The sequence below is a fragment of the Oryctolagus cuniculus genome, chromosome 18, assembly GCF_051225735.1.
Source record: "Oryctolagus cuniculus isolate XC-2025 breed Fujian yellow rabbit chromosome 18, ASM5122573v1, whole genome shotgun sequence".
NCBI classification, from domain to species: Eukaryota; Metazoa; Chordata; class Mammalia; order Lagomorpha; family Leporidae; genus Oryctolagus; species Oryctolagus cuniculus.
The window spans coordinates 42,450,222-42,473,766 of record NC_142884.1 but is presented as its reverse complement, the minus strand read 5'-3'; the positions used below and the strand labels follow the sequence as shown (position 1 = coordinate 42,473,766).

The 23,545-nt window shown below is 39.2% G+C and overlaps 1 protein-coding gene across 2 annotated transcripts in view; it reads right to left on the bottom strand.

Annotated features, from left to right (window-relative positions):
- The window catches only part of LONP2 (lon peptidase 2, peroxisomal), a 107,762-nt gene that overhangs the window by 50,356 nt on the left and 33,861 nt on the right, over positions 1-23,545 (bottom strand). The window contains exon 8 of one of the 2 annotated variants that reach the window (XM_002721344.6): positions 18,311-18,452. The exons of the other annotated variant lie outside the window; for it this stretch is intronic. Within the exon in view, the coding sequence (XP_002721390.3) occupies positions 18,311-18,452 (142 nt within the window). The remainder of the gene's footprint in view (positions 1-18,310; positions 18,453-23,545) is intronic. 2 annotated transcript variants of the gene reach the window in all.

Below are 23,545 nucleotides of genomic sequence, written 5' to 3'. Positions count from 1 at the left end.
GGATGCAGAGACAGTTCAACAAAAAAATGATATATCACATCAACAGAATGATAGATGAAAATCATATAACCGTCTTAACAGATGTCTGCATCTGTGAGGCATTTGATAAAATTCAACATCCATTCATCATAAAAAGCCTGAACAAATCAGGTAGAGAAGGAACATAACACAACATAATAAAGGCTACATACAACAAGCTTACAGCCAACATCATATTGAATGGGGCAAAGATGAAAGCATTTCCTTTAAGATCTGGAACCAACAGAATATCCACTCTCACTGCTCTTATTCAATATACTGCTGGAAGTTTTAGCCACAGCAATTAGGCAAAAGTTAAAATCAAAGGCATATAAATAGAAAAGGAGGAATTTAAATTACCTGTTCATAGATGACATGATTCTATACACAGAAAAGCCTGAAGACTTCACCAAAAGACCATTAGAACTGATAAATGAACTCAGTAATGTTGCAGGATATAAAATCAACAAACAAAAATCAGTGGCATTTTATACATCAATAATCAGTGTGCTGAGAATGAAATTATAAGAGCAATCAATTCATCACAGCTACAAAAATACTTTGTATAGATTTAACCAAGGATGTGAATGACTAGTGAAAGAAACCAAAGACACACAAAAACTGGAAGTTTAGTAGACAGGTTAAAATTGATCAGGTTTGTGAGCTGGAAAACCATGCCTTCGCCATACCCCGTATGACCTCATGTCCTTCATGCCACATCTGAGTGCCCACCAGCCAATCAGGTTAATTAACCACTCCCCTTTGAGAGTGGATTAAAAGCCTGGGACAGGGTGTGTCCGGCCTTTCTTCCTTTCTCTTCGCCCTGGCCTCTTGCCAGTAGGGGGCTGGCTGTAGCCCTGAGCCTTCAGGGCGCATGGCCTTTGGGCCAACCCGACCTATGCTTCCTGGCCTAGATGCTCTTCCACTGGTTACTGGTGCTCGGTAAGAACCCAGATTTACCCCTCTCTCTCTTAGATAAAGCTCTCACTCTCCTGTGCAACTTTCACACTAAATAAAAACTTAACATGTACCATGCTGCCTCATTCATTTATGCCAGTATTTAGAAATCTTTTCTAAATATTAGGCAAGAAACCACTCAGGCTTATTAATATTGGGGACTTATTAATAAGCATTTGGTGAAATCGTATCGCACCCCGAATTTTGATAGCATATGTGGCACTCCAGATAGGACTTCTGGGGAACTTTAAGGGGCCACATTTTCATACATATTTTAGGGGGCCAAATTCTGATATCATATAGTGACTCTGGTGGGATATATTCTGATATCAGAATGACATTCCATGTTCATGGACTGAAATAATTAATATTATTAAAATATCCATACTACACATGGTGATTTACAGCTTCAACACAACCCCCATCAAAATACTAATGACATTCTTCACAGAATCAGGAAAAGAAAAAAAAACTAAAATTCATGGGGGAGTACAAAAGACCTCAATTAGCCAAACCAATCTTGAACAAAAAGAACAAAGCTGGAAGCATCACAATACCTGATTCTAAGACACACTAAAGAGCTACTGTAAACAAAACAGACACTCAGATAAATGGAACAGAAAAGAAACCCTAGAAATGACTCCACGCATCTATAGTCAACTGATTCTTGACAAAAACATACATAGCAGAAAGGACTGTCTTTTCAATAAACAGTGCTGGGAAAACCAGATATCCACATGCAAGAGCTTGAAACAAACCACCCTCACCCCCCTCAATGCTGATCTTGTATCCTATTAAAAAAAATTAACTCAAAATGGATCAAAGATCTAAACATTAAGGCCTGAAACAATGAAACCTAGAAGAAAGCAAAGGTGAAACACTTCAAGACATCAGTAAAGGTAACATTTTTTAGATAAGACCCTTTTAAAAGCACAGGCAACAAAAGATAACCCAAGCAAATAGGATGTATCAAACTATGATGCTGCTGCACAAGCAAAGGAAACAGAGTGAAGAGAGAGAATGGGAGAAAATGTGCGCAAATGATTCATTTGGCAAAAGATTAATGCATATGTAGGTATATATATTCAGAATAAATAGGAACTCAAAGAACTTAACAACTAAAACAGAAACAACCCAGTTAACAAGTGGGTGGAAAACCTGAATAGATATCACAAAGATGAAACACAAATTGATAACAAGAAAGAAATGCTTAGTCCACACAGCAGACTCCTAGAATGACATTCACTGTAAAAAACACCCTGACCTCAGAATCAACCCTTAAGGCTTCCTGGTTGGACTGAAAGGCCTGCAAGTGCATTTCAGGCATGGAAAGCCAACATTCTGTGACAAAAAAATAATCCTACATGGAGGATCTGTGCGACCTCAGAGGAAAGAAAGGGTCATCAAAGACGACAACACTCTTCTCTGAAGGGAGGAGAGAACATCCACTTTGCTTATGGCCGTGTTCAAATACTGATGGAGTCTATGGTCACAAAAGGCTTCCATAGCCTTGGCAGCCCATGGCAAGAGCCTCGGATGATCACTGACGTCATAAAAAAGGAGTGTTAATTGTTAAAGGAACAACAGTAGTCACCGTGCACTTGCTCCCCATGTAGGACCTCTGTCCCTACTGAATTGTAATGTGAGAATTGACTGCAAATTTTCTCCCAAACTGTACTCTGTATGTTTTTTGTGTGTATGTGTGTGTGTGTGTGTGTACAAATTGTTGAAGTCTATGCTTAGCATGGAGTTGGTCCTGTGTATATAAAGTCATACTAAAAATGAACCATAATGGAGAAGGAGATGGGAAAGGGTGAGGGAGGAGGGTTGGGAGCTGATGGGGTGGTGTAAGGGGGAAAGAACTACTATATTCCTAAAGTTGTATCTATCTAAAAATGCATTGATTAAATAAAAATTAAAAAAAAAACACACTGCATTTAAAAACAGGGCTGGCATTGTGGCACAGTGGATTAAGCTGCTACTGGGGATGCCAGCATCCCATCTCAGAGCACCTAATCAAGTCCTGGCTGTTCTACTGCCAATCCAAATCCTTGCTAATGCATACCCTGGGAGGTAGCGGATGACAGATCAAGTATTTGGGCCCTTTTCATCCATGGGGAGACCCGAGTAGTTTCAGGCTCCTGGTTTTGGCTTGAGTCTCGAACATTAAGGCAGTGGATGGATGATTTCTGTCTCTCTGCCTTTCAAATAGTTAAAACTCTTTAAAAAATGCTAAATATGGAATTTTTTATGTTACATGTTTACCAAAAAAGAAAAACTAAGGGAAATCATGTCTAAAGAACTGTAGGAAAGCATAACAATGATGTCTTGACAAACAGACAATACCAATAAAAGGACAGGAATGACAAAAGAAAAAGAAACAGGAATTTTAGAATTGAAAAGTATGGTAATTTGAATGAAAGATTCAGTAGAAGGGCTAAAACAATTTCAGCTGGCAGAACAATCAGTGAACTTGAAGCCAGGGCAACTGAGACTATCCAGTCTGAAGAACAAAAGTAGGTATAATTAACAGAAATGGCACTTCAGAGACCAACGGCACACCATAAGATTACCAGCATTCCATAATGGGAAACTCAGAGAGGGAGAGAAGAGGGCACAAAGAATATATGAAGAGGTAATGGCCAAATATTTCCCAAGTTAACATTAATTTACACACCCAAAAAGCTCTACAAACGCTGGATTAACTCAAAAGACTCTCAGACAAATGATAGCTGATCTGTCAAAAGACAAATAATTTTGGGGCCAGTGCTGTGGTGCAGCGGGTTAACACCCTGGCCTGAAGCACCGGCATCCCATATGGGTGCCGGTTCTAGTCCCGGCTGCTCCTCTTCTGATCCAGCTCTCTGCTATGGCCTGGGATAGCAATAGAAGATAGTCGAAATCCTTGGGCCCCTGCGCCCACGTGGGAGACCTGGAAGAAGCTCCTGGCTTCAGATTGGCGCAGCTCTGGGGAGTGAACCAACGGAAGGAAGACCTCTCTTTCTCTCTCTCTCTCTCTCTCTCTCTGCCTCTCCTCTGTGTAACTCTGACTTTCAAATAAATAACAATAAATAATCTTTAAAAAAAGACAAATAATTTTAAAAACAAAAAAGAGAAAATACTGCCTTCATTTGGTACAAGGGACCCTCCAAAAGGCTACCATTTGCCTCAACATTAGGAACTAAATGAGGACACTGAGTACACACTGAAAATGCAGAAACAAAGGCTGCCAATCAAGAATGCTATACCCAACAAAACTATAAAAAAGAAGAAAAAAGTGAGATATTTCCAGATAAATAAAAACTGAGAGAGTTCGTTGCTAATAGACCAGGCTACAAGAAATATTGTGGGCTAAAGGATCTAGACAATATCCACATGTAGAAATAAAGAACACTGAAACAAGTAATTACATTGGTAAAATAAGAGAAAGTGTAAATTCATTTTTGTAATTCTTACCTAATTCAAAGGCACCTGTATAAAGCAATAATCACAACTGATTCTTATTACTCAGGAATTCTATTATCTTGTTAAAATTCATTTTCCACTCCCAAATTAATATTCATAGTATCTTTCTGGTCATTTTCAGACACAGCACTCAACAGCATGTTTCAAGCTGAGGTCAAATAAGATGACACTCTGCCTTGTTTCCGTTCTCATACTCTAAACAAGTATCCTTTTCCTGGTCTTGTTTTATATATATAGAAGTTTTTGTACTGATCAGTTGATAGACTGGCTCACAGGAACCTAATCCTCTACTTCCCCTTGGAGTAATAATGCACTATGTGCTAATTCACTGTTTACTGTGACTTCACAGAAAATAACTACTGTCGGCCGGCGCCGCGGCTCACTAGGCTAATCCTCCGCCTAGCGGCGCCGGCACACCGGGTTCTAGTCCCGGTTGGGGCGCCGGATTCTGTCCCGGTTGCCCCTCTTCCAGGCCAGCCCTCTGCTGTGGCCCGGGAGTGCAGTGGAGGATGGCTCAGGTGCTTGGGCTCTGCACCCCATGGGAGACCAGGAAAAGCACCTGGCTCCTGGCTCCTGCCATCGGATCAGCGCGGTGCGCTGGCTGCAGCGCGCCAGCCGCGGCGGCCATTGGAGGGTGAACCAACGGCAAAAAGGAAGACCTTTCTCTCTGTCTCTCTCTCTCACTGTCCACTCTGCCTGTCAAAAAAAAAAAAAAAAAAAGAAAAAAAAAAGAAAATAACTACTGTCAATAATGAGGATCACCCATGTATTACCATATTGATAGGCTTATCATATAAACAGTGTGCCATAAGGACAATTCTGCATGACAATAACTGCACAAAGGACTGCAGAGGGAAGGGGGACTTACGAAACACAGTTTTTCCACATGATTTTCGGTGACTAATTCTATGTGTTAGAGAGTGCTTTGGACACAATTACTACATAAATGGATGAAATGGTGAACAAGTAAAGCAGTGGTCCTCCATAATGCGGGTGGCCCTCCTCCAATCAAAAGAAGACCCAAAGAGATAAAAAAAGACAGGATTCCCTAAGCAACAGGAAATTCAGTCAGACAAGAGCCTCAAAGCCTCTGTCAAATTAAACAAGTTTCCTGTGGGAGGGGTCTCCCTAGTTGTGGCTGGGACAGTGACGCACCCGCCTGTCTGCCAGGTGAAAGAAATATCCTGTGAGAGGCAGCCTGTAAATACCCACATCCAGCTCCCCTTCACTTCCTGTTATGACAGGTTGATGAGCCACTCTGCTACTGGAACCTCAATTTAGCTCAGCATTCTCAAAACAGTAGAAGCTGTCTTTCCTAGAGCCTATGGGGAAACTTGCAAAAATAGATCCCCAATCAATTCCACATTAAAGAAATTATTTAAATAACATTCTCAGACAAACATTAAAATCACAAAAAAAAAAAAACCAAGTATTTAAAATTTTAAAACACCACTCCTCTAAACTCTTAAGTAAAAGTGGAAGTCAACTGAGTTCAGGATAGAGACAGATTAACAACCCTTCACAGAGGGTCTAGAGGGCCCTTCTCTGGGGACACTGAGAGGTACAAGAGATAAGATCTTTTAGATCTATAGATTCTGATATTTGGGGAAAGTACCTCCCCATCCTATCATCATATAGTGAAGCTCACAAGGTATCAAAAACCTTGTATGTACACACAAATATTTCAATAATGTTAATGTCATACATTATATATATAAAAGGACAACCAAGAATCATCACCCATTGGAGGAGGTTGTAGGTTACAAGGTCAATATAGCGAACATAAATTGTACTTTTTCTTTATGCTGGCAACAATCAGAAACTGAAAAAAAAAAACAGCATGAAGAAACACTAAGAACTTAGAGATAAATCTGACAAAGCACAAACCCATGTGCAAATCACTGCTGAGAGAAAGTAAGGGAGACAAAATAAAAGGAGAGAAATACATGTTCATGGATGGGAAGATACAATATTTTTAAGATGACAGTTCTTTCCAAATGATAGATTCAATGATATGCTAAAGTCCTAGCAGAACCTCAACAAATTGTCTTGTAGCAATTGACAAGAAACTCCTAAAATTTAAATGGAAAGGCATATTATAAACTAGAACCTTGAATAGCTAAAAATTGTTTGAACAAGAAAGTTGGAGAGATACTATTATGTGATTTGAAAACCTATTATAGAGCAGTAGAATAAGCGTGGTGTGGCACTGTCAATACACATGTATACATCAGTGGAACAGTATAGAGAACTAAGGATATAACAGATACCCACACAATCTATCAAACAGTATCTGACAAAGATCCCAGGCAATTTAATAGGGGCAAGGGATACTTTCTTCAACAAATAGTATCAGAACTGAATATCCACAAACAAAAAAAATAAATAAAAAATGAAGGAGGATAGGGGTAGGGGAGAGAGGAGAAGGAAAGGAAGGAGAAGAAACGAATGAAAAAAGAAGACAGCTTTGACGCTTACCACATATATTAAAATTTACTCAGTATGATCACAGATCCAAATGATAGAGATAAAAATATAAAACTCCTAAAACGTGGGAGAAAATTTGTGTGACAATGGTTTAAAAAACATTTTTAATTATGATACAAAAGAAAGAAAAAAAGGTCTTTATTAAAAAATTGTTCTGTAAGAGACACTGTCACTAAAATGAAACGGTGAATTACACAATGGAGAAACAACTGCAAAACATGCATCTGACAAAGAAAATGTATCTAGAACACAATTCTTGCAGCTTAATAATAAAAGGACAATTCAACTAAACCATGAGCAAAAGAGTTAGATGTTTCACCAAATCAGATATGGGATGGCAAAGAGAAACATGCAAAGATGCTCAACACATCATTAATCACTAGTGAAATGCAAATTAAAATCACAATAAAGTAACAAAATATACCCACAAAGATGACTAAAATTACAAAAATGTACCATATACCAAATGCTGGTAAAGATATGAAATAACTGGAACTCTTCTAGATCGCTGCTAGAAATATAAAGTGATGCAACCACTTTGAAAAGTAATTTGGGAGTTTCTTAAAAAGTTAAGCATAAGCCACCTACAATATGACCAAGCCATTCTATTCATAGTATTTATCAAAGAGATAAGTTTATATCTATACAATGACTTGTGTAGAAGTGTTCTTGGCAGCTTTATTTTTAATAGTCAAACCCTTTAAAAATCCAAAAGTCTAAAAAATGTGAATGGATAACAATGGTGGTATTTCTGACACAATATGAAAGAATATGTGAAATTCAGTAAACATGCTAAGTGAAGGATGCTAGATAAAAGAAAAATGCAGTCTAATGATTCCATTTATGTCAAATTCCAGAAAATGTAAATAACTTATGGGTCTCCCATGTGGGTGACGGGGCCCAAGGACTTGGGCCATCTTCTACTGCATTCCCAGGCCATAGCAGACAGCTGGATTGGAAGTGGAGGAGCTGGGACTTGAACCAGTGCCCAAATGGGATACCGGCACTGCAGGCACCAGCTGCTGATTTATGTTTGAAAACCAATGGTATGTTTTAAAAATTATTACTTTATATAATTGGATGTCTACTGAATAAGAAGAAACCAAAAAAAAAAAAAAAAAAGGAGAGCAAGTATGTATTTATAGGGTCTGTGATAGTAACCTCTTTATCAATGCCTCTTCATTTGTTTCTACGGATTTATCATCTCACATCATTTCCTTTCTCCAAAACACCTTCACTTCTACCCATCGCCTTTGTGCTGTTATCAAAGATAACACAATTTTCAATGTATAGATTCAATTATATATCTCTCTATATATAGTTTTTTTTAATTTTTTTTTTATTATTTTTGACAGGCAGAGTGGACAGTGAGAGAGAGAGAGACAGAGAGAAAGGTCTTCCTTTTTGCCGTTGGTTCACCCTCCAATGGCCGCCGTGGCCGGCGCGCTGCAGCCAGCGCACCGCGCTGATCCGATGGCAGGAGCTAGGTGCTTATCCTGGTCTCTCGTGGGGTGCAGGGCCCAAGTTCTTGGGCCATCCTCCACTGCACTCCCTGGCCACAGCAGAGAGCTGGCCTGGAAGAGGGGCAACCGGGACAGAATCCGGCGCCCCGACCGGGACTAGAACCCGGTGTGCCAGCGCCGCAAGGTGGAGGATTAGCCTATTGAGTAGCGGCGCCGGCTTTTAAAAATTTTTATAACGCAGAACAAGTTTATTCTCTTATTCAGAGTAACTAATCTCATATTTATGTATTATGATGTTCTCATCTAGTATATATTTCCTTGAGAGCATAAATTAGCCATAAAATAAAACAACCCTGTACAATTAGGTTTCCTTTCAATTTTACCAATCAACCTGAATCAGGAATATTCTACTCAAGCAAGGATGGACAGAGGTATTGAAACAAGGGCAAGTTAAATAAACTTATGAAGCAGTCAAGTCCCTCCAGCAAAGCAGAGGTTTCCTGATAACTTTAAACTAGGGAACCCTGCACAGGGACCTCAGGCACAGAACACACAAACTGAAAACACACGCTCCTCTGAGTGCACACGCGTGGCATGCTGTGGCACTGCTCCACCCCCTCCCCCCACTCTTCTTCCCGAGTCTCAGGCTAGCTCCCTGCTGGTGCACCTGGGGAGGCAGCAGATGGCCCAAGTGTTTAGGCCCCTGCCAGACATGTGGGAGACCCAGAGAAAGACTCGGGCTCCTGCAGCCACTGGGAACTGAACCAGTGGAGAGAAGACCTATCTTTCTCTCTTTAACTCTGCTGATCAAATAAATTAAAAAAAAAAAAAAAGATGGATTTATTTATCAGTCTCTTTCTCACAGAAATAAAAGTATACACTGTAACTATGGAACAAGAGCAGGGTTCATACTATATAAGAACATCTAGAGAAATAAAAAAAATTGAAACAATTAACTCATAGAAATGCTTTTTAAAAATAAAGTTGAGGAGATTTTTGGACACCAGTAGCAGCAGCGGCAGCTCTTGTGTGCATGTATGATCAGGGGATGTAACCAGAGGGAAAAACCAGCATTCCCCAATGACCCTGAGTCTTGCTGGAGGGTTGAGAGGGGGCTGGGCACCTGTACTCTTAGCACATCACAAACTCTGGGGCCCAGGCTGTCAGGGCAGCCAACTCTGGGAACACATCTGCTCTCACTGTGGATGGGACAGGCTAGTGTGGCAGAGTGAATTGTCTGCACCCCGTGACTGTGGGAACTCTGCACAAGAGAGAACAGGGTGGAACTGGGTCTCTGGGTAATCACTGTGTCTGGTGCCAGAGGCTCAGATTTCCCTGACTGCCCGGGGTGGTCACTGCAGAGGGATTGTGCTCACACTGAGGACTGCACAGATCCTCCATGCACTCCACGTGGCAGTGCAGGTGAGTGTTGCACCACTGGGGGCTAACCCTGGGCACTGATCCCCTTGGAAGAGAGGAGGTGAGGGTGTGATTATGCCAACAGAGCTAATCATACACCCTTCTGCTGATGATAGAGAGATCTACCATGCTCAGCTTGGGTGTCACCCTGGATACCCGCCCCGCCCTGGAGCACTGACCAGAACTCCCTGGCCATACCCAGCACACACCTCCTGGTATTCATTAAAAGAGCAGACACTCCACGAAGCCACAGAAACACAGTTAAAAAATAAATCCTTGAGAGGAAAAAACCAACAAGTATTTCCACAAAGATCTGAAAATAAATGCAGAAATTCAAGAAACAAGGTTAAGAAAGACAGCATGACTCCCCTGAAGGAACACAACCACATTTCAATATTAGAATGTGAAGATGGGGCTGGCGCCACTGCTCACTAGGCTAATCCTCTGCCTGTGGCACCAGCACACCAGGTTCTAGTCCTGGTCGGGGCGTCGGATTCTGTCCTGGTTGCTCCTCTTCCAGTCCAGCTCTCTGCTGTGGCCCGGGAGGGCAGTGGAGGATGGCTCAGGTCCTTGGGTCCTGCACCCACATGGGAGACCAGGAGGAAGCACCTGGCTCCTGGCTTCGGATTGGTGCAGTGTGCCGGCCGTAGCAGCCACTTGGGGGGTGAACCAACGGAATGAAGACCTTTGTCTCTGTCTCTCTCTCTCACACTATCTAACTCTGCCTGTCAAAAAAAAAAAAAAAAAAAGGTGAAGATGAAGAGACTGATGAAATGCTTGAGAAGGAACTGAAAAGAATGATGGCAGGATTACTCAGAAGCAACAGGAAGCAAGTTCAAGAACTCCATATAAGACATGGAGGAGAATTCTTCCATGAGATTGCGATTTTGAGGAGAAATCAAACTGAAATATTAAAAATGAACAATTCAATATGTCAAATAAAAATATGATGGAAAGCCTTAACAACAGACTTGGTGAGGCAGAAAGAATAGCTGAGCTAGAAGACAAATCTCTAGAAATATCTCAGACCAAAAAAAGAAGAAATCAGAAAAATTAAAACAATGTTTGAGATTTATAGTATACTATCACACAATTAAACATACATGTTTTAGGAGTTCCTCAAGATGTGGAAAGAATGTATTAGAAGGCCCATTTAGTGAAATAATTATAGAAGACTTCCTAATTTGGAGAAAGAAGAGTATGTCCAAGTACATGAGATACATAAAACTCCTAATAGAAATGACCAGAAAAGATCTTAACCATGACACACTACAACCAAACTCACCACAGTGAAACATAAAGAAAAGATTCTAAAATGTACAGGAGAGAAACACCAGATTACTTTCAGATTATTTTTCAGATTAGACTCACAGCTGATTTCTCATCAGAAACCCTACAGGCTAGGAGAAAATAGAGACATAGTTCAAGTCTTAAAAGAAAAATACTGTCAACTCAGAATATTGTACCCTGGAAAGCTCTCATTTATGAATGAAGTTGAAATAAAGACCTTCCATAACAAACAGAAATTGAAAGAATTTGTCACCACTCTGTCCAGCCTTACAAATAATGCTTAAGGATGTGTTACACACAGAAACACACAAAAAATTAAGTCAGCATTATGAAAGAATGTGAAGACATAAAATCTCCTAGTAAAAGTACAAAGGAAACCCAAAGCAAACAATACGAGTATTGATGGGAAAATGGCAGGGCCACGTTATTATTTATCCATAGTCACCTTAAATGTAAATAGCCTAAAGTCTCCAATTAAAAGATAGACTAGCTGAATGGATTAAGAAACAATACCCATCTATTTGCTGCCTACAAGAAACACAGTTCACCAACAAAGATACATGCAGACTTAAAGTGAAAGGATGGAAAAAGATATTCCCATGCTAATGGAAAGCAAAATTGAGCAGGTGTAGCCATCCTGATATACAAAATAGCCTTTAACAAAAAAACCAAAACAGAACAACAACAACAAAAAAAACCTGTTAAAGAGAAAGAAGGGAATTATGTAATGATTAAGGGATCAATTCAACAGGAAGATGTGACTACAATAAATGTATATGTACCCAATGCCAAGGTGCCTGGCTATTTAAAACAACTGTTAATGGATCTAAAGGGAGTCATAATTGCTTCTTGGCCTTTTGACTAAGTTGAAGTATAAAGGGAGACATATACCCTAATAAAACAGTAATGAGGGATTTCAACACCCCACTTCTGTCAATGGACAGACCAAGTAGACAGAAAATCAACAAAGAAACAACAGAGCTATTCTACACTATGGACCAAATGGACCTATCTGATATCTGCAGAACCTTGCATCCCAGAGTTGCAGAATGCATACTCTTTTCATCAATGCATGGAACTTTCTCTAGGATAGACCACATGCTAGGCCATAAAGCAAGTTGTTGTAAATTCAAAATAAAACTGAAATCATACCATGCATCTTTTTTGACCACAGTGGGATGAGCTCGAAATTAACAATTCAAGAAAATATAAAAACACATGGAGCCTGAACACACTCCTGAATGAACACTGGATTACAGAAGAAATCAAAAGTGAAATAAAAAAAAATTCCTGGAAATGAATGAAGATGATAATACAACATATCAAAACTTATGAGACAGCAAAAGCAATGTTAAGAGGGAAGTTTATAGTAACTGGCGCTTACATAAAAAAAAACAGGAAAGGCATCAAATGAATGAGCTATTGATGCATTTCAAGGACCTAGAAAAACAACGACAAATCAAATCCCAAATTAGTAGGAAGAAATAATTAAAAGTAAAGAATAAAAAAAATTGAAACAAAAAATTATAAAAGATCAGTGAATGAAGAACAGGTTTTTTGGAAAAAGGTAACAAAATGGATTCACCATTGGCCCAACTAACCAAAATAAGAGGAAGAAGACTCAAATTAATTAAATAGAGATTGAAAAGGAGATGTAACAACATAATACAGAATGCAACAGATAATACAGAAATGAAAAGAATTATTGGGAATTACTACAAACAGCTATATGTCAAGAAATTGGAAAATCCAGAAGAAATGGAGAAATTCCTGGACATACACAGTCTACTAAAATTGAGTCATGAGGACACAGAAAACCTGAATAGATCAATAACCAAGATGAACACTGAATTAGTAATAAAGACCCTCCCAGCAAAGAAAAGTTCAGGACCATCTGGCTTCACTGCTGAATTCAACCAGACTTTTAAAGAATTAATTCCAATTCTTCTCAAACTATGAAAAACAACTGAAAGGGAGGGAATCCTCCCATACTCCTTCTGTGAGGCTAGCATCACCTTAATTCCTGAATCAGAAAAAAGATACAACAGAGAAAGAGAACTTCATCCAATGTGAAGGCATAAAACTTTAACTAAAAGACTAATAATTCTGATGAACACAGATGCAAAAAATCCTCAACAAAATACTAGCTAACTGAATCCAACAACACATCAGAAAGATCATTAATTCACCTGAAGAAAGTGGGATTTATCCCTGGTATGATTCAGGGATGGTTCAATATAGGAAAACCAATAATCAAGGCAATTTATGACAAACCAACAGCCAGCATCTTACTGAACAGGGAAAAGTTGGAAGCATTTCTTTTTTTTTTTTTAACTTTTATTTAATGAATATAAATTTCCAAAGTACAGCTTATGGATTACAATGGCTTCCCCCCCATAACGTCCCTCCCACCCACAACCCTCCCCTTTCCCATTCCTTCTCCCCTTCCATTCACATGAGGATTCATTTTCAATTCTCTTTATATACAGAAGATCAGTTTAGCATACATTAAGTAAAGATTTCAACAGTTTGCTCCCACAGAGAAACATAAAGTGAAAAATAATAGATGATTTTTAAAATGATGATGAAATCAGATCAGACCTATTGTCATGTTTAATCCCAGTGAGAGTCAAGTTGGGAATTGCTAATTTCTTCTTCTTCTTTTTTTTTTTTTTAACAGAAGATCAGTTTAGTATACATTAAGTAAAGATTTCAACAGTTTGCACCCCCATAGAAACACAAAGTGAAATATACTGTTTGAGTACTCGTTATAGCATTAAGCCTCAATGTACAGCACATTAAGGACAGAGATCCTACATGAGGAGTAAGTGCACAGTGACTCCTATTGTTGACTTTACAAATTGACACTCCTGTTTATGGCATCAGTAATCTCCCTATGCACCAGTCATGAGTTTCCAAGGCTATGGAAGCCCTTTGAGTTCTCCGAGTCTTATCTTGTTTAGACAAGGTCATAGTCAAAGTGGAGGTTCTCTCCTCCCTTCAGAGAAAGGTACCTCCTTCTTTGAAGACCTGTTCTTTCCACTGGGATCTCACTCACAGAGATCTTTCACTTACGGCTTTTTTTTTTTTTTTTTTTTTTTCCCCAGAGTGTCTTGGCTTTCCATGCTTGAAATACTCTCATGGGCTTTTCAGCCAGATCGGAATGCCTTTAGGGAGGCCAGAGTGCTGTTTAGGACATCTGCCATTCTATGAGTCTGCTGAGTATCTCGCTTCCCATGTTGGATCACTCTCCCCTTTATTTATTCTATCGGTTAGTATTAGCAGGTACTAGACTTGTTTATGTGCTCCCTTTGACTCTTAGTCCTTTCATTACGATCAACTGTGAACTGAAATTGATCACTTGGACTAGTGAGATGGCATTGGTACATGCCACCTTGATGGGATTAAATTGGAGTCCCCTGGTATGTTTCTAACTCTCAGAACCAGACAACAAAGCCCACTTTCACTAATGCTTATATTAAATACAGTCCTGGAAGTTTTAACCAGAGCCATTAGGCAAGAAAAAGAAATAAAAGGGAAACAAAATAGAAAGGAGGAAGTCCAATTATCCTTCTTCACAGATGACCTGATTCTACATTTAGGGGAACCAAAAGACTTGATTCAGAGACTTTTGGAAGAGGTAAAGTGTCAGGATATAAAATTAACACACAAAAATCAATTGGGGCTGGCTCTGTGGCATAGTGGGTTAAACCTCTGCCTGCGGCACCAACATCCCATATAGGTCCCAGTTCTAGTTCCAGCTTCTCAACTTCTGATCCCACTCTCTGCTAAAGCCTGAAAAGCAGTGGAAGATGACCCAAGTGCTTGGGCCCCTACACCCACATGGAAGACTTAGAAGAAGTTCCTGGCTCCTGCTTTCAGACTGGCCTAGCTCTGAACATTGCAGCCATTTGGGTAATGAACCAGTGGATGGAAGACCTTTCTCTCTCTCTCTCTTCCTCTTTCTGTAACTCTACTTCTCAAACAAATAAATAAAATCTTTTTAAAAAATCAATAGCCTTTGTATACATTGACAATGCCATGGCCAAGAAAGAACTTCTAAGAGCAATCCCAGTCATAATAGTTACAAAAAAAAAATTAAGCAACTTGGAATAAATTTAACCAAGGAGGCAAAAGATCTGTACAATGAAAATTATAAAACATTAAAGAAAGAAATATAAGACAACACACAAAAAAAGGAAAAATTTTTCATGTTCATGGATTTGGAAGTATTAGCATCATCAAAATGTCCTTACTACAGATTCAATGCAATCCCAATCAAAATACCAATGACATTCTTCTCAGATCTAGAAAAAAATGATGCTAAAATTCATAAGGAATACAAGGGACCCCTGATTAGCTAAAGCAACCTTAAACAACACAACCAAAGCCAAAGCCACGAAAATACCAGATTTCAAGATTATAATCAAAACAGCCTGATCCTGGCACAAAAGTAGACATGTAGGCCAATGGAACAGAATAGAGACTCCAGAAATCAATCCACACATCTACGACCAACTAATCTTTGACAAAAAAAGCTAAAATTAATCCCTGGAGAAAGGACAGTATCTTCAACAAATGGTGCTGAGAAAATTCGATCTCCACATGCATAAATATGAAACAAGACTCCTACCTTACACCTTGTACAAAAATCAACTCAAAATGGATCAAGGATCTACATCCATGACTTGATACCATCAAATTATTACAGGAGAACACTGGAGAAACTCTGCAAGACATTAGCACAGGCAAAGACTTCTTGGAAAAGACCCCAGAAACACAGGCAAACAAAGCCAAAATAGAGAAATGCAATTCTATCAAGCTGAGAAGCCTCTGCACTGCAAAGGAAACACTCAGCAAAGTAAAGCGACACCAACAGAATGGGAGAAGATATTTGCAAACTATGAAACTGATAAAGGATTAATATCCAGAATCTATAAAGAGTTCAAGAAACTCAACAACAAAACAAACCACCCAGTTAAGAAATGGGCCAAGGACTTGAACAGGCTTTTTGCCAAAAAAGGAAATTCAAATGGTCAAGAGACACATGAAAAAATGCTCAGGAATCACTTTCCATCATGGAAACAGAAGTCAAAACCACATTGAGGTTTCACCTCACCTCAGCTGGAAATGTTCTCATACAGAAATCAACAAATAAAAAACAAGGATGTGGGGAAAAGGTACCCTAATTCACTGTTTTGAGAATGTAAACTAGTACAGCCACTGTGGAAGACAGTATTGGAGATACCTCATAAAGCTGAAAACAGATATACCATATGACCTAGCAATTCTACTCCTGGGAATTTACCCAAACAAAATGAAATCTGCAAATGAAAGAGTTATCTGAACCCCCATGTTTATTGCAGCTCAATTCAGAACAGCAAAGATATGGAATCAACCCAAATGTCTATCAATTGATGACTGGATAAAGAAATCATGGTATGTATATATAGTAGGGAATACTACTCAGTCATGAAAAAGAAATGAAATCCTGCCTTTTGCAACAAAATGGATGCACCTGGAAGCCATTATACTTAGTGAAATATACCAGCCCCAAAAAGACCAATACAATATTTTCCTTAATCTGTGGTAACTAACAGAGCACCAAAAAATGTAATGTATAGGAGTGAAACTGACATTTTGAAATTCAATGAATGTTTATAGACCTTGTCTCTATTTCTGTGGAACAGCACTTTTTCTTCTTACTATTTGTTGAACTCTTTACTTAGTGTAGGGCTAATCTTAGAGTATAAAGCAAACTGGAAGCAGATCACTGTAAAAATTAGGACAGGGAATAAAAGAGGAAGAAAGAGAAAGGGTGGGAGCATGGCAGGGGGAAGAAGGAGAGGGTGGGAAGTATCACTATGCTTCTAAATCTGCATATACGAAATATATGACATTTGTTTACCTTAAAAAAAAAACAGAAAAACAATGAAGCAATAAACCAAGAAAGAGGAAGGCACTCATGTTCAGGTGAAGATAAAACTGATAGAACATCTCAAGTAACTGTTTTGACAGGAGAATTAGACAGCTGGTGCAATAAATAAGCAAAATAATTAATGACTCAAAAAAGATTTTAGTTTAGATGTACAAAAAAACAAAAAGATGAACATAGGAAGAAAAAAAATGATAATTGTAGATAATGGGTAGTTTTTACACAGACTAGTCAACTTAGCAGGGAGCTGGGTCAGAAGAGGAGCAGCAGGAATTGAACTGGTGCCCATATGGGATGCCGGCACCACAAGCTGAGGCTTACCTACTATGCCATGGCACTGGCACCCAAATGGTAACAATTTACCACAAAGGACCGGCATTGTGGTACAGCAGGTTAAGCTGCTGTCTGCAATGCTAACATCCCTTATCTGAGGACCAGTTTGAGTTCTAGCTGCTCTGCTTCTGCTAATGCACCTGGGAAGGCAGCACATCATGGCCCACGTACTTGGGCCCTTCCACCCATGCGGGAGACTCAGATGGAGTTCCAGGCTCCTGGCTTCATCTTGGCCCAGCCCTGATAGCCATTTGGGGAGCCAATCAGAGGATGGAAGATCTCTTTTTCTATCTCTCCTGTATCTCTCTTTGCCTTTCAAATAAGATAAATCTTTAAAAAATAGCTTACTGGTTCATTTTTGAAAAGCAATTATATCATCAATATAATTACTTAGTAAGAACTTAATAAAATTCATACTGTAAAATTTGGGGTACCAAAATAATATAGAGGGGGAAAAAAGAAAAAAAAAAGGCAAGCAGTCATCTTCTATGAAAGGGATTCTACAGATCATGCTCAAAACTGAAAACTCAAAGCTACAACACAGTCATGTGATTCTGAACATGGAGGTAACCAATGAAGTTACAGAGGTAAAGTGTGGAGGAGGAAGTGGAGAGCTCCAAGAGATGGGATTGCTTGCTGTTTTTGTTTTTGTCTTAAATAACTTTGTAGGATTACTGATCTCAACACAACACACACACATACAACTCTGTTAAACTATTTAACAAAAATAAAAAAGGGAAAAAGAAAAATGAGAAGACTTAGCACAAATCAAAAAAACAATCTCCAGGACATTTTAAGTCAAATTGCTTCAGACTTCAGTCTGTACCAACATGTTTTTCCCTAAGAAAATCTACACCAATGTGCATATGACTTGCATATGATTATTTACTCTCATCCATACTCTTCAGGTGCGATAAGAGACAGGGAATTGTTTAAATCTTACCTCGAGCAGAGCTGCTGCAGGATCACCCTGTAGACTTTTCCCTAGTTTGTCAACCTCATCTAACAGGAACACTGGATTGTTAACCCCGACAGTCTTCAAGCCATTGATTATGCGACCAGGCATGCTGCCAACATAGGTGCGCCTACAGAGAGCAAGCAGCGCATTCACAGCAGTCAGACGCCAGGGACAAGAGCAATACCATTCACAAATCAAACTCAGCCCTGCAAAGAAGCCATTTAGCTATTACTGTAACATAGCACCGAAGGACTGTTCAAAACTCCAAAAAGTTTGTGGAAAATGGAATTAAAAGTTTATTTTTATGAAAAGATATTTGAAGTTCACATATAATTTTTTTCATAACACATATTTCCCACAAACTTCAGATCCCACACAAATTTAAAAAGCTACATGATATATCAACAAGTCATCAGACTCAATTTTTATTTTATACTTAATTATGGCTGCACACTGCTCATGATATTCAAAGAGTGCATGTCATTTCTGCTATTTACAGATATGGAAAAAGCACTGTACTTAATTCATACATTTATGGTTCCCACTCTTTGAGATTCCAAAATGTCTAAAGTGCACTAATTTCATTGCCATGTTTATTATGGTATTTCAAAGCATCCTCCCATCTTGACATAACCACCTTGTAACACACTGACATGGCTGCCCTGAAACTGAAGAAAAGAATATCATCCTCCTCTTCATGGACATCGATGCTGGGTTCAAGGGGCCCCTCAGAATGTGGCCAAAAGGATAACAGAAAAGAAACATTTCTGATTTTCAGAGGCACTAAGCTGTTGCTAACTATAGTAAGAGGATCTAGGGTTAAGAGTGTTTACATCAAAATTCCACAATTCTGGCCTTTCAAATAAAACTCTACTGGGTCTGTCTGTACTAACTGGCACAATTAGGTTCAGCCCATTGTTCTGTTGAGTGTAATAATATTAGAGGCTGCAGTCCATATCTGAATAAGAATCATCTGCATAATTACAAGAGATAGCGTGTGGCATGAAATAAAAACAAACATGTTTACCAAACTGAAAAAAGTAACTTTTTTCACAAAGCCTTTATTTTAAAGCCTTTTATGAAACCTTTATTTTTTACAAAATTTTTACTTTAAGGAACAATTATTTGATTTTAATTACAATCTTATTCCCTAAGTCAGGTGCAATGCAAATGCTGTCTGAGGGCGCCTGAGGCTGACTGCCCCCTAGAAAAGCAGCAGCGTTAAGTGGGGCGGCAGCAGCTACCGCACGGCCTGTACAAAGCTGACTCACGGGGCAGGCCTCAGCTCTGCCACATGACTGGCGTAAAGTAGGACAGAATAAATAGAGTGACCTTTGGAAAGACAAGAAAGCTTTTAAAATATCGTGGGAATGCCTTTCATCCAAGGAAGGTGACCAAGGCCCTAGAACCAAAGATAATAAACAACGTCCTGTTATAATACAAAATTAGCACGTTCCAGATTTCAGAATGGGATGCAGGGCAAGATGCAACATTGATAAATTCTTTCAAATCATTTCTCTGGAGAACTTAACAGATTTACCATTACTCTGATTTTTAAGACTGGCAAGGAAAGGAAATTGTTTTTAAATCTCAAAGTTTCTCTGAGGCATTTCTTGCTGTACTAATTGCCTTTCATTTTTCTGATGGATAGACTTCAAAAACCGGTACTGAATTATAACCTAAAGTCATGGAGAGAAAATAATATTCTATGCAGGCACCCTTTAAAGAAGTAAAAACCTAGACCCTAGCCACTGCACACAAGCAATTCTTCCTAAACTTTTCATTGTTCCCCAGAACCTATGGAATTGGTCCTAACTCCTCTGTCTGGAAGTCAAGGCTCAGCACAATCTAGCCCTACCAGCCTCCTCAGCCTGCAGCCACTACTCTCCTGTTTCATTGACAATTTTCATTAAAAATATTTGTGAATACAGTGCCTGCTTGCTCTTAATTCTCCCGCATGTGTGAATGCCAACAATTCTAAGCAGCTTTTCCTGACCATCTCTCACAAAGTGATCTTTCCAGTAATGTAATACCTACCACATATACCAACTCTACAGTGGATTGGATGCCTACATATGGGCACCTGCTGTGAAGAGCCAGTGGGCACTGTGCTAACAGACCGGTCTTGTCACAGAGTTGATGCAGGAAATAGAGTGGTCACACTGTTCCTCAGCAGCTCAGTCTCACAGGGACTCAAGGCAGCTTCCTATCACCATTGTTAAGGTTGTACCAGCTCCTGTACACCACTATGGGCTCCTCATCTATACACTGGGATAATAATACTGCCAACCTCATGGATCATATGAGGATTATGAAAGAACACAGGGAAAACCCACACATAGTTAATAGTGCACAGCTTTCCTAAGACGCTATCAGTAACAGCTATCTAATGTCTAATTTTGATTTCCTGGAAAAAGTACCAAAAACCAAACCAAAACAAAAGCAGTATATTTAAATCTGAGTCACATTTCAATTTCTGTCCCATGGAAGCAACTTTTAAAAGTCTTTTTACAGCACCAAGCACATTCAATTTCCTTGGTGTTCCTCAGCCACAGGTGACAAATACGTGCCACCAGTCCAGAGATCAAACCAAGAAAACAATGATTATAACAGCACTGGATGCTACTGATAAGGCCTACAAAGTGATTTTCTATTTTTTTTTTAAATATTTATTTATTTATTTGAAAGTCAGAGTTACAGAAAGGGAGAAAGACAGACACACACACACACACACACACGCACAGAGAGATAGAGAAAGAGAGAAAGATCTTTCATCCACTGGTTCACTCCCCAGATGGTTGCAATCCAGGGCTGGGCCAGGCCAAAGCCAGGAGCCAGGAACGTCTTCCAGGTCCCCCATGTGAGTACAGGGACCCAAGCACTTGGGCCATCTTCCACTGCTTTCCCATGTGCAATAGCAGGGAGCTGGATTAGCACTGGAGCAGCCAGGACTCGAACCGGCACCCATGTGGGATGTGGGCATTGTAGACACCAGCTTACCCGTGATACCACAGAGCCACCATACAACATGATTTCACATCAAATTAGAGAGAATCCACATTGCAAAAACCGAATTTGTCACCTTTTGAGTCTAAAACAAGGTGGTTCATCTGATTTATTGCCAAGTGACTTGGTCTTCCCCATAAAGTGTATTTTTTTGAAAAATCAGAGGAAATAAAAAAATTATGGATCTAATATCAACTGGTTGGATGACTACTTTATGCAAGGATTTTATACTTACTTTAGCTATAAAAAGAAAAGATCTTTTAGTTTTGCAGAAACGACTCTAGAAATACAGCATTCAATGTCGTATACAATGGGAGGTCTTCAAAAAGTTCATGGGATAGGAATATTATGAAAAAAACTGTGCATTAATTTTCAAAATTATGCATTAACTTCCAAATTTATCTCTTCCATTTTGTCTAAACTTTTCAAAGTACCCTCCTATGAATGTATTCTGATTTTATTCTAATTTTTTTCTATTCAGTTCTGTCTTTTGTCACGTTATAGTAGCATGCAATTCACTGATTGAAGATAAAGAATATGGGGCCAGTGCTGTCGTGTAGTAGGTTAAGCCACTATCTGTGATGTCGACATCCCATAAGGAACATTGGTTCAAGTCCTGGCTGCTCCATTTCCGATCCAGCTCCCTGCTAATGAACCTGGGAAGGCAGAAGATGGCCTAAGTGCTTGGGCCCCTGCACTGAATGTGGGAGACTTAGGTGAAACTCTGGGCTCTTGGCTTCAGCCTGGCACAGCCCCAGCCTTTGTAGCCATTTGGGGGGTGACCAGCAGATGGAAAATCACTGTCTGTAATGCTGCCTTTCAAATAAATGAACAAAAAATAAATCTTAAAAAATATAGAATAAACTTGTGGAATATGCAGATTGAGAAAAATGTAGCGATACACATCTGGTTATTGTTGTTAATCACATTCCTTTGTGAAGCCTATATCATCATAAGTTTTTTAGCAGGTAAGGCTCAACATTTGCATTTCGTGGTCAAGACAGAATCAGAAGCAATGGATACTGACAACTGGCTTTTCTTTTCCCATGACTATACCTACTACCTCATCTTGACTTATAAGCAAAACCTAGAAAACCTACAAAAATAAGTATTTTGTAGCTTACCTAGACAAAATACAGAAAATATAGCTGATATTTTTGGTGAAGAAAATCAATTTTATAGTTTATTTCAATCTGATTAAAATTTGAATTTTGTTTTAAAAAATAGCAATCATTTCTATTTGCTACTTCCTCATGATAACAGTAGTATATGAAAAATAACATGGTATATAATACAGTTGGCAAAGAATATATCACTTCAATAACTTATTTCCATCTGAATGTATTACCTAAAATTTCTCATAGAAGTGAAGAGTTAACTTAAAAATATATTAATTTATATTTTTCTTATAACTTGTGCAAGCAAGTCATAGATTCATCACAACTATTCAACCAGCGTATAAGTTTAAACAGAGTCAAAACCATCAATATAGTTGAAGATTTTGTTACAAGTACTTTCCATTTTTCAAACAGTCTGGTTTATGCTTCAAAAAACTGCAGAGAATTACAACATCATCTATTTATAGACCAACAGTAACCAACTGCTTTTCTATTCTTCTCCACACCTAGGCATCCAGAAGGCTGGTCAACCTGTTACTGCTAATGACATGTAAAAATCAGGACTAAGATGCATCTTTCATCTTTTCCAGTATGTACAGAAAGGCAAAGAATGGGCATTTCTTGCCTATCCAATTAAAGGGCTCTTATATGTTATAATGCAAGCCACTGAAATGATACAAAGAATCTGTAACGTAAAAATGGTTATTTTTTTTTTTAAATTTTTTGACAGGCAGAGTGGACAGTGAGAGAGAGAGACAGAGAGAAAGGTCTTCCTTTTGCCGTTGGTTCACCCTCCAATGGCTGCCGTGGCCAGTGTGCTATGGCTGGTGTACTGCGCTGATCCGATGGCAGGAGCCAGGTACTTATCCTGGTCTCCCATGGGGTGCAGGGCCCAAGCACTTGGGCCATCCTCCACTGCACTCCTGGGCTACAGCAGAGATCTGGCCTGGAAGAGGGGCAACCGGGACAGAATCTGGCGCCCCGACTGGGACTAGAACCCAGTGTGCTGGCTCCGCAGGTGGAGGATTAGCCTATTGAGTCGCGGCACCGGCCAAAAATGTTTATATGTTATAATGTTAAATGAAAAGGCAGGATC